Source organism: Labrus bergylta, chromosome 3, assembly GCF_963930695.1.
Source record: "Labrus bergylta chromosome 3, fLabBer1.1, whole genome shotgun sequence".
Taxonomy (NCBI): domain Eukaryota; kingdom Metazoa; phylum Chordata; class Actinopteri; order Labriformes; family Labridae; genus Labrus; species Labrus bergylta.
In genome coordinates this window covers 28,843,448-28,854,810 of record NC_089197.1, presented here as the reverse complement: position 1 = coordinate 28,854,810, position 11,363 = coordinate 28,843,448, and the positions used below count along the sequence as shown (strand labels likewise).

At 40.7% G+C, this 11,363-nt stretch overlaps 2 protein-coding genes across 7 annotated transcripts in view; one reads left to right on the top strand and one right to left on the bottom strand.

The window, feature by feature from the left end:
- kif26ba (kinesin family member 26Ba) overlaps nt 1–2,461 on the bottom strand; it is an 83,768-nt gene extending 81,307 nt beyond the window's left edge. The window contains exons 1-2 of the mRNA XM_020639611.3: nt 2,326–2,461; nt 498–890 (exon numbers count right to left, since the gene is read on the bottom strand). Coding sequence (XP_020495267.2) covers nt 498–890; nt 2,326–2,385 — 453 coding nt within the window. The 5' untranslated portion in view covers nt 2,386–2,461. The remainder of the gene's footprint in view (nt 1–497; nt 891–2,325) is intronic.
- A 475-nt stretch (nt 2,462–2,936) lies between these two features.
- Nucleotides 2,937–10,686, top strand: LOC109988781 (PWWP domain-containing DNA repair factor 3B). 6 transcript variants are annotated; one of them, XM_065953103.1, is made up of 14 exons: nt 2,937–3,078; nt 5,748–5,870; nt 5,992–6,281; nt 6,365–6,629; nt 6,878–7,015; nt 7,120–7,190; nt 7,851–7,927; nt 8,219–8,279; nt 8,374–8,449; nt 8,556–8,606; nt 8,742–8,983; nt 9,326–9,547; nt 9,670–9,758; nt 9,854–10,686. In XM_065953103.1, exons 2-14 carry the CDS (start codon nt 5,864–5,866, stop codon nt 9,951–9,953), a joined length of 1,689 nt encoding a protein of 562 aa, XP_065809175.1. In that variant the 5' UTR covers nt 2,937–3,078; nt 5,748–5,863; the 3' UTR covers nt 9,954–10,686. The 6 variants fall into 6 exon arrangements, with proteins under 6 accessions (XP_065809175.1, XP_020497923.1, XP_020496375.1 ...); XM_020642267.3 differs by lacking the exon at nt 2,937–3,078 and adding an exon at nt 5,087–5,221; XM_020640719.3 differs by lacking the exon at nt 2,937–3,078 and adding an exon at nt 5,096–5,330.
- Nucleotides 10,687–11,363: the final 677 nt, after the last annotated feature.

Below are 11,363 nucleotides of genomic sequence, written 5' to 3'. Positions count from 1 at the left end.
CTTTTCAAATGAGAAACGTCATGTAGAATAAAGTGAACTCATAGATTTTCTACATATGATCAATATGGATAAACTGGAAACCAAAACTCCAAGGAGGCTTTTCTGTGTTATCTATTATTTTGTTTTTTGGACCGTTAGTTATTTATAAGCAACTTCAGACACGACAATTATCCTGAATCCCGAGGGTTGTTTGCTTTCTGCTCTCCACAGATGGTCAAATGAGCGATGGACAAATTAAAGCATCCTGGTGATTTATGAGAACAATAACTCGAAGCAAGGCGATGATTACAAGCATAGTTTTTCATGAGCAACTAAGTGTCACGGCCCAAATGCCACAGTTAATAAAGGAACAGGTTATTTTTGGAGGCTGATGCTCTGAGAATATCAGTTGACTTACTGGTGATACAACAGGTAGTGTAGACTCATATGAAACAGGATTCACACACACATCTATACACACCATACGACAGAAGGACAAAGCAGACTCTCAGTTTTACCTTGCTGGAGTACGGTCCAGGGATGAGCAGTTTTAGTGCCTGCCTTTTCAGTTCTGTCAGTCTAGCATTGCAGTTCTCACACCAAATCCCTCTCTCACTGCCTGGGGAACTTCCACTGCCTGAGGCTGGTGAACCTGTCCCAAATCCCGGGGAGCCACCCAGAGACCCAGGTGATCCTGTACCAATCCCAGGAGAGATGGTCCCAGGAGAGCCAGAGAAGGATCCTGGTGAAGAGATTCCTGAGCCCGGGGATGGGGTGCCTGTGGAGCTTGGCATGGAGCCGGCTCCCTCAGGGGCGGGGCGCGTGTTGGAGCGGTTGGTTTCCTCGTAGGCCTTTCTGTACCACGTGTCTGGGAAAAAGGATCCAGATTTGGTCGGAGAAGTGTCAGGAACCTGTGAAAGAATATAACTTTGTTAATTAGCTTGTTCAATTGCAGATATTTTGATATCATGGCTGAAAAACCAAAGGCATTAAAATAATCAATTATGAAAATGTTATTCCCTACAGGTTTGGCTGACATGAATAATTCAATCTGAGCAAGCTCTAATATTATTATTGGGATTATTATTATACTTCATACAATTTTTCTTTTCAGCCTTGGCCAGTAAAACTTGTTCTGTTTTTAAAAAAGGTTGTATTGTGTCAATTTCTGCAACCTCCAACTTATTTAAGGTGGCATGCATTAGGATGAGATTAAAATAATGAGAAGGGCTGAGGGAACATGTCTTCAATCATGCAAATTAAAAGTCAAGACATTTGCATTTTGCCTGTGGAGCAAAAAAAAATATATTTTTAAATCAATCCATCGAGTGTTGTCAGTTTGGTTCCTAATTTAGTTGCTTGTGGGTCTTCTTAACTTGAGAAATTCACAAGACTCAAAAGCAAATGATTCTGACTGAGAGAATATCCTGACTACATCTTGTATATGAAGGCTAAGTCTTCATGCCAACAATAGGTAAGTATTAAATAGATACCTCTTACTTGCAGGCTCAATATGTTATGGCCAGTAACAGTATTCCAACAATACTTGCTGGCTATTAGCTGTCTTTAAGTAGACAGAGTCTAAACTAACATTGGGGCTTCAACATGAACAATTAAATAACATAACGCAAAAAAGCTATACTAAAACTTCCTGTAATGATGCTGCAGCCATAAGTAAAAACAGGTTACATAGAAGATGCTTCCTTTACAACTTCTGAAGGATCAGGTCAGATTCCATGTGGATGTTATTTTTCTCTATTCACACAGCCACATCAAGACATCAAATCAGCCACAATGAGTTCAAAACAAGATCCTCATGCGGTTGGTTGAATCCAGTCTGAGAGAACAGAGGCACTGATGTGGTGCTGGCGGGAGAGGCTGGGTCCTGTAACTGCTGTAATCCCTCACCAGGGCTATAATAAGGAAACTATATGAGTGGGGCTGATACTGTAGGTGCTCAATCATCTCCAAGTGCAGAGGCGGGTATAATGTGAGCCAACCCTGTGTTATAAATTAACACTAATGAGACTGAAGGAGGCAGGCAGTGACACAGGTGTGAGTGTAATATACTTGATTTAGCTGTTTGGTGTTCAGTAAGTAATAATTAAGAGATGTGGGAGACCTATCGGTGAAAATGCATGCTGCTGTTGGGACACCATGAGCACTGATGTGAGAAATTTGATCTTCACAAAGCAATCAATCTGCAGCATGAGCAATGTTTATACTGTGAGCACACCACAGTTTCCTATTAGAATTTAAGGCTATTGAGAGATGGAGAACATATCTAAGTTCATGTGTAAGTGTCTTATCAGAGGTGAGTCCACTCCTCCTCTGGTTATAACCTACCCCATATTTTCTGCTCCGGCTGCTCACAGACCTCTCCTTGGTCCCCGACAGTGAAGTCATGTTGCAGGTGAGAGGAGGAGGAGGAGGAGGAGGAGGAGGAGGGGGAGTAGGAGAGGAAAAAGACCCTCTGCTGCGGCTTCACATCCAAAAAGACCCCACTTGATCGATTTCAATTAACGGGACTTCCAAATGCATGTGGACACCGGTTACATCCCAATCCCGCGGCAGAGACGAAAAGCAGCAAAGAAAAAATTAATTAATGATGTGCTTGTTTTTCTTTTTCTTCTCCTTTTCCTCTTTCCATCCAGGCTCCTCTGTAAAGCAAACTGAGGATTCACACCAGAGGTCGAAATCAGACCGCTCCCTGTCAGCAGTGTCCGCTCTCTCTCTCTCTCTCTCTCTCTCTCTCTCAACAGGCAGCGCACTCAGTCCTGCCTCTCTCCATCCGCTCTGCGTCTCAGGGTGCACAGGTGAAAACAAAACCACATTCCAAACTCCGCCTCGTTGTGGACTACCGACCCCAGTCACTACTCCATAGAATGACTGACATCTGGCTGACTCCGACCACAGCTAAAATGAGCCGGTTCCTCTTTATTTCTACTTCAAGTTTGTCTATCCGTCGTCTCCTGTTGACTCCCCGAGGCTCCGCACTCTGCTGAGGCCAGCAGAGGACTGGAGAGACCAGAGAGAGAGAGGCGCACATCTGGATGAGGGCGGAGCCACCCGGCGCTGATACGCAGCCCCAGATCCAAGGTGAGTGGCAGGTGGACTGCTGTCTCTTGAAAACTGGACTTCATGCACTGATCTTTGTGACTTTATTTTTATGATGATGTGATGGTGTGTTTAACTCAACCGTATAAAAAGGTACACTTCCAGGGCTTGGGAGAGGACACTATAGGGTCTTAGCCGCTTTTTCTCTGGGAGTTTTGAGCTTAAGTGAAATAAGTATAAAAACTGTACTAAACACATAACAGAGCTTTACTATCCCTCAGTGTTTCATATATTTATTTTGTTGTCTTTTATACATTTGTCCAAACTTGAATTGTGATCAATCCAAATACAATAAAGATCCCTTTGTCTTCTGTTTTGTCAATAAGGTTGTACTATTATGTATTATATTTTTTCGTTGTGATTGTCTTCAAATTTGGAAAAGCAAATAAAATAATAGGAGGAAAACACTCTATCTTGGTCCAGCATTTTCCCATGTCTTCAAAAAATGTTTTCAAAGATAAAGAAAAAGATACTTAAGTGAATGTAATTTAGCTAAAGTTGGTTCAACAGAGCACGGGAGGTCATCCTGACTGATGACTGCTGGGTCATCCTTGATGTGCAAGGTCAAGTTATATGCATGGGAATGTAGTTATCAAATTCAGAGCTTGGCCTTAAGAAAAATAAACATGAATGTGCTCTAACTTGTAATGTCCTCTTGTAAACATGAGACGCCCTTGCATTTGGAAGAAATAATGGAGAACCATTCAATCTTAAAGTAGAGCATGAGTGGTTGCACAGTGCCCTCTGCTGCTACATTGCAGGTATTACTTGACACATCTGATACATGGTAGAGCGAGTACATTTTTGGACTTCTTCACACATTTATGGTTGAAGTGTCATTTCCAGGTTTTCATTCTATCAGAATTGTTTTCCTCTTACATGTTGCAGAATAACAATTTTACGAACAGGAGCACCGCTTACAAAGCAAATGTTGACATGTCACAGGACAGGTAGCCTAGAGAAAATATAGTTAACAATGACGGAATTCCATTAAGCTGCTTCACTTTCAGTGTGATGCAACTGTGCAGGCTGACTCACTACCGTCAGGTACTTGTCCTTGCTAGCAAAGTAACACCTGTTACTGACTTACTATCAAGTCAAGGCCTGCAATGAAAGGCCCTTTTGTGTAAAATTGCTTGAATTGTGAATCTATTTATTTCAGAAAAAAATATTTTTGTATAAACAATTTGAAATCAAGACGGAGTAAGATCAAGCCAAACATACTTAGTGGTGACTCAGTCAGTGCTCTGCCCGTGCAGTCTTAGGTAAGGTATACATCTAGTAATCCCCAAGACGTGGTACTCAAAAGTAATGGGCCTGGCATTACAAAGAGAGGTACTTACGCCTATGCGGTGATCTGGGTATGAGCGAGTGAAACCATTTGGACCACATTAAGGACAAAGACTCCCAATATTAAACTTTCACTCTCGTGAATTGTACTGAAGGAAACCAGGGTGTGGTAATAGCACTGGGTAGCTAAAGAAGCCTGGTGGTGCTTATTAAATGGGAACCTCTGATTTGGGAAACACCTAAAACTGAGACAAACTGTTCTGCCTATGTTTAAATATAGGCTACCATAGTTATAATTCAGTTTCATGAACAATAAAACACTGAAGTTCCTAGAATTGCTATAGCTAATCTATGTGTATCCTGCATGGTTTATGTATTTTCTCCTGTGGCTGCTCACCTGTCTGCTTAATTACTGTCATGATATTTCTATTTTTGTAGCTTTTAGCGATGTTTGAATTTGTTTTGTTTTTTTAGGGAGCCTTTTATATGGCCAGGGACAACAGATGAAAATTTGCCTTTTGGCTAACTCTAAAATAAAATAAAATAAAATAAAATAAAATAAAATAAATAGGCTACTTCTGGAATAGTATTATAATGTTGTCTTGAACAATCCAAATGAAGTCTACATTGTTTGTGTTGTAAATGTAATGTGTCCACACTCGACACTAGGTGGCGGTAATGCACTGTAGCGCCGGTGAAGAAGCACCATGAAACAGAAAGGGAAGAAGAACAGCTCGTAGTTTTGGAATGGATGTTTAGAATCGTGAATACTAAAATTATTCTGCGTTAGGTTGTGTCTGCAAGCTACCTGTGCATAGTAGCGTCACTGCGCTGAGTAAGACCTCACCTGCTAACCTGCATAACGTCTTATATGTATGTAACGTAGTGAAGTCTGGCACTGCTCATTAAGAAAAAGGACAAATGGGGCCGCTGTCATTGCTCTGGTGTGTTGTGGGTGCATTTTGTTTACCATCTTTAGCATGTTTATGAACAATAGAGCTTCATGATCCAACTTGTTTACAAGCAATCTGCTAGCGGTATTATGCTAACACCTTTGAGCTAGCCGAGGATGTTGTGATCTGTTTTGTGTTACGAAAACGACTCACCGGACTTTTATAGGGGCTGTAGTTTCACATTTTGATTTGTTTTTGCTGAATTATTAAATGGTTAGCGTGGTGCCTTCAGGAAACCGTACTGCTGGTGTGAATGTGCTTCGTTATCTCAGACACACAGGACACATTAGCCTGCTGAGATAGTGGACTAGTCACAGTAAACTTTTAACCTTTTTCCCTGGCGACATAGTTTCCTGTAGCTGTATTAATATGGCTGGCTGACTCTTTTCCACCTTTCTCTTCCGACAGACACCGGCCTGGCAGCCCTGGTGAAGGCCACAGTTGAAGGAGACCAGCCCTAAACGTCACATCTTCTTCTACAGGCCTACAGCCTACTACAAATAGAGGACTACACCAATGCAACAATGAAAGGTTACCCAATTAGTAAAACTTGTAATTTAACTAAGTGAATATCCTTGGAGGTTACATGTTTTTGAGAGTGTGGTGAATCAGTTGATCTGTAATGTGTAATATGAGATAAATGATCTTTCAGGTGGACCTCAGAAAACAAGAAAAGGGAGACCGAAAAGGACGCCAACAAAGAAAGTCGCCTCAGAACATGTTTCACATCAAGCTACAGACAAGTCAAACTCCGTGCCTGCGAGTGCCTTACCACAGACACCAAAAAGAAGAAGCGGTCAAAGGGGACAATCTCCAGCAGCCTGCTTGACCTCCACACCAGTCCACAGCTCCTCCATTGACATACTGTCTGACATCTCCAAGTCCCCCTCAGGAGCCAAACAAGTGGAGCTAGAATACACTAAACTCTGCTCTCAGTTAGAGGTCTTTTTTTTTTTTCATCAATAGATAGCCTACTGTATTTACCTTTTGAGTCCTTTTAAACTATATTTTAATCTGTTCCCCAGCAGACATCAGAGATAAATTCACCACACTGCAGATCAAAGTCTAAGGGCAGACTTAGGGGGGATAATGTCTCCCAGCCTATGCAAACCAGAAAAAGGGCGACATTGAAGCAGAGTGGCAGTGACTCCAATGGTTTACCAGCCAAGCGCCGGCGTGGGAGGACGCGGAAGTGCAAAGCAGGGAATTTGCAGAAGGGTAGTGCCACTAAATCATCTGATCACTCAAGACCAAGATTTGAGCTGGAGAAGTTTGATGAAGCAGAGAAAGGTAATGTCTGTCTTATGTCACATAACAGAAATACTTTTACAGAACTATTAGCCGTGTCATTTAGGAGAACATCAACCTCACAGCCACATCCACTTAAATATGTTATACGCTGTGTGTATCTGTATTTGCTAGGCTCACTACTAATGTAGAACGGCTCATATTTTAATTATCCTCGTGATTGACATTCTTTAATCTAATTCTGTTTTCTTGCTGCCCCACTGCGCCCTTCCTTACTCACACCCCGGAAGACGACGAGTCTTTGCTGTCTTCAGATCTATCAATAGAGCTGAGTCACCATGAGCCTCAGCTGTTGTCTTTGTCAGTCCAAGAAGATCAAGAAAGTGAGGAGGAGGAGCTACCGAGTTTCTTGATGCAGGGGGACAAAAGTGAGAGCAATTGCAGTGTCTGAATGCAGATGAAATCTTCGACATATGGACAGTATTGTGTATACACACACTGTATACTAAGGGAATTGTATTTTATCTTTCAGAGCCTCCATCTATTACAGAAGGAGTGTTTGTGTGGCACAAATTGAGAAATTATCCTTTCTGGCCTGCGTTGGTGAGTTTATACACCTGTGTGGATGACCAGTTTCACATGAGCCGTTTATGTTAAAGTCTTTTAACAGTCTTTTGTTAACATTTAAGAAAATATATATTTTGGATCATTTGATGCCTTTTTGATAGAACAACAGAGAAAGACAGGATATATGTGGAGGAGAAAGTGGGGGAAGACGTGCAGAAAATGTTGAGGGTCGGACTCAAACCGGTACAGCTGAAAGGACAGTAGCCTCTGCACATGGGGCACGTACATGAACATACATAATACTTTCTTATGGTAGACCACAGAGAGAATAGCTGTGCTCTGGGGTACCGCTGATGGGGATCCTAACAGATAAACATGGGGCACCTGTTCTAACCACTGAGCTAAACCGGTGTCCCAAGAGTAAAACGTTTTTACAAGAATAATTACCCTAATACAGAAAATCAGCAACTTGTCATATTTGAGAAGCTTGACTCAGAGATTTTGGGGCATTTTATTTAATCAAAATCTATTTCATCCTAAAATGTACTTGTAATGATTATTAATATATATCATATCCTAAAACTTGCAGAATGATAACTTGTTTTGGAAGATATAGACAGGTTTGATTGAGTCATTAAAAACCTTTAACCTTTATGCGCAAATTGTCTGAAATTCATACCTTTCTCTTCTCTGCAGGTAAAAAGCGTGAACCGTAAGCAGCAAAAAGCCAGCATTATTTTCATTGACATCCCATTGATTTACAAAAATAAGGGGTATTTTCTCTTTCTGCTTTATTTATGCCTTTTCTTCAATAAAGCGTATATTGTGATATTTAGGACAAAGAGTTTCTGCACACTTTTTGATTTAATAGAGAAGCCCTTGTCATTTGGGTTTTACAAACTGAGTTAACATACTGTAAATTAAAATGCATGCAGTCTTTCCATGGCACTAGATGTGGAAGTAAAAACTGTGTGTACACCCACAAATAAAACAAAACATTCATAAGTGAACTGCTGGTGCACTTCCATGGTGTGTAATGTAGTTGTATGTTTGTGCTTCTACAGGTTTACAGTATCTCTGAAAACCCTGAAGCCTTTTGATTGTAAAGAAGCCGATGAACTGACGGTAAGCCCTGCTCTCAAATGAAACACTCAATTTTCTAAAATGCTGATATGATGGAGAACTAACTATGTCACCCATACTGTTTACATTATTATAGTGTAAAGCCAAAGAAAAGTATGATACTGTGATTGAGTGGTCCCTGGAGCTCATAACGGACTACAGAATACGGATTGGTTGGTATTCTTAATTTGCTGCTTACATACCTGCATTATATAAAAACAATCTAGTCCCAATACCACTGAATTCTTTGGCAATGTTGATCATGTTTTGTCTTTGTAGCATGTGGCTCATTTTCTGGCTCCTTCATTGAGTACTTTGCCCACGATATGAGTAAGTACCGTTGAAAAACATTCCTAAACATGGCACAACACATTGTTAGGCTTCTGCAGAATGAAACCTTGAGTTCACCTGCAGCCCTGTGTGCTGCTGACGCTGCGCTTTACCTTCTATCTTCAACTACCCCAGGCTATCCCGTGAGGAGGAAGTACCCGCAGGCTGCCTCAGAGAGATTAACCATCGCCAGTGATCCAATGTTCGAGGCGCAATGTGATGATGATAAGGAGGACAGCTTTCATGAACAGCAGGAGAAGGTCATCCGGAGTTCCAAGAGGCTGCTGCCAGACCGGAGTCTTGCCGCCCACAACCGTGCTAATGAGAAGCTTGTACATTTCATCGTGAATCAGCGCATGGTGGAAGGACGGCTTCTGGTATGATTCACTTCCACTCAGACTCGATTAATTAATCCCTCTTGGGGCAATTGGTTTGGGGTCTACATGTATCTAAATGGGGTCTATACAACTGCTGTGTGCACACTGACCCTTGGGGGGTGGGGGAGTTACTCCTCCTGTTTTAGAGTCACTGCTGTTGATTGGCAAAAGAGTAACTAATGAAATCCACTGTTTGAATTTGATTAAATTCAACAAAGAGGTTAGAAAAACTCAATGTTAATGATTCTTCAGTTGTCAGTGAATGTAGTCCTAAAAAAAACCCTGCAAGAAGCCAGTCTCTGGATGACCAAGTCCACCCTCTTTGTGTCATTCTACCTGCAGGCTGTTATCCGTGGGCAGCAGCAGTCCAGATGGCTTCGCTCCTTTTTAAATGCCAGTGGTAAACGAGTTGTGAACGTATACCTGGAAGATGACAAGCAGTTAGACCAAGTCTACATGTACCTGAATGAGTTCTACACAACTGCTGTGTCCACTGACCCTTGTCTGGCTGAGGTGAAATCCATGGAGCGTATCCCCTTTGTCCTGGATGTGCTTCTTCCTGAGGTGAGCCCCAACTTTCATCAGGGCTTTTATGTGTTGTTTTAGTCTATTAAAGCATAAAGTTGTTTTTTCTACTATGCAGTTCATGGGTAATGTGGTACAGCTGAGATTATTGTATTGTGCAGGCCATCATCTATGCCATAGCTGGGGTGGACAATGTCTCAGTGAAAAAGGCAGAGGAAAAGTACCTTAGAGGACGCCGTGTAAGCAACAGGTAAGTGATTGATTGGTACCAATAAATAATCAGATTCAACATTAAATACTGAATATAATCAGTAACTTTTATTTTCAATGTCTTTTTTGTTTCAGAGAAAGACAAGAGTTTGACCGAATGATTGATCGGCAGATGCAGAAGAAATCCCAAAATCAGAATAATCCTCCTGCGTTACTCTCTGACGTCACTGGTTAGACGAGTTTAATAAGGAGAATATTAATAAATAAAGGGAACTATTTTTGTATTTAAGTATTTGATGTTTTGTTTTTCATAAACAATCATTGTGAATGAGAATGTATATGGCCTGTCTGGCACAGCCTTGAGCCTTGTCCTCATCGGATACCAAAGAATGTGCTACCATACCACCAACCTGCTGGGAAGCATCCTGTCTCTTCAACTGCTTACTGCAGCACCATCACAAATGATCAGACTCATTGCTCCTTTCATAAATCGCTTCACTTCATGCTCCACAGGCTACCTCTGTTATGGTTTTTGTCTTCTGCATTACGATAACATAATTAAGCACTGAGTCTTAGGGGGAAGTCTGCATATTGCCTATTTAGTTGCAGCCCCTTGTGCAGGCATTATTATGTGTTTTCTTCACTACAAAGGTTTTTTTTTTTCACAGCTGAAGTGTGTTAGGTTCTGCCATTGTATAGTCTACCTTGACCACTAATAGGCAGCTAAATTGTTTCTTTCTTGGTGTTTCATGTACATTTCATGTATACAGTGTCTCTAGTGACTTCACTGATGCTCCTTTACTTGAGCCTTAATTTCTCCCTTTTTTTTTCTTTTAATTTTGTACCATATTACCTTAATATTTGATTGATCATGACAACTGTTTAAAAAAGCAATTACACTTGTGAACAACCAGGCATAACCATTAATGGTTAAAGAAATCATATTAAAATTCAAAAGTCTTGTCATACTTCCATGCATGCTTTTTTTTGTGCTTTTGGATTTCTTTAATTGAGATCTCTAAAAGGCTGGCAGAGATGCTGAATGAAACAAAATGTATTTTTTGTGATGTTGGCACTACTGGAAGTAATGGATTTTACTGTTGAGTTGTTAAAAACACCACATTTATATATAAGATAATATTAATTCCTCTTTGCCACAACACGGAAAATCCAAACTATGTAACTCACGTGTAGCTTAAAAAAAATGGTCTCCACCTCAATAAGCAACCGGGGACTTCCTTGCTCTACTTACTTTTGTTCTTTTGAGGAACTGGATTGTAAACCATCAATGGTGTTGGCCCTTAAACCCAGTAAAACATAATTGTTGTGGGAGGATACAGTCTATGGAGGAAACCGAGGGAACCAAAAATATAGAATAGAATAGAATTACTTTATTGATCCCAAACTGGGAAATTGTGGCGTTACAGCAGCAGGTTATCCAACACACAATATGAGTAAAAAACACAATGTTAGCAAATCTAAACATAATATAACATTAAATACAAAGTAAATAAGTACTAAAAATATCAAAACTAAGAATGTGAATATATACAACCAGGATTTAACTAAGCCTTACTAGTCTTAAATAGGAAGATTAAATATGGAAGATTGAATGTAAATGTGCAAAAACAGAGTTGTAAATGGT

What these genes read in the sequence shown, in the direction of transcription:
- LOC109988781 (XM_065953103.1), top strand. An exon ending in AACTCTGCTCTCAGTTAGAG is followed by an intron (nt 6,282 to 6,364) that starts GTCTTTTTTTTT and finishes TCTGTTCCCCAG; the next exon opens with CAGACATCAGAGATAAATTC. An exon ending in GGACGCCGTGTAAGCAACAG is followed by an intron (nt 9,759 to 9,853) that starts GTAAGTGATTGA and finishes TTTTTGTTTCAG; the next exon opens with AGAAAGACAAGAGTTTGACC.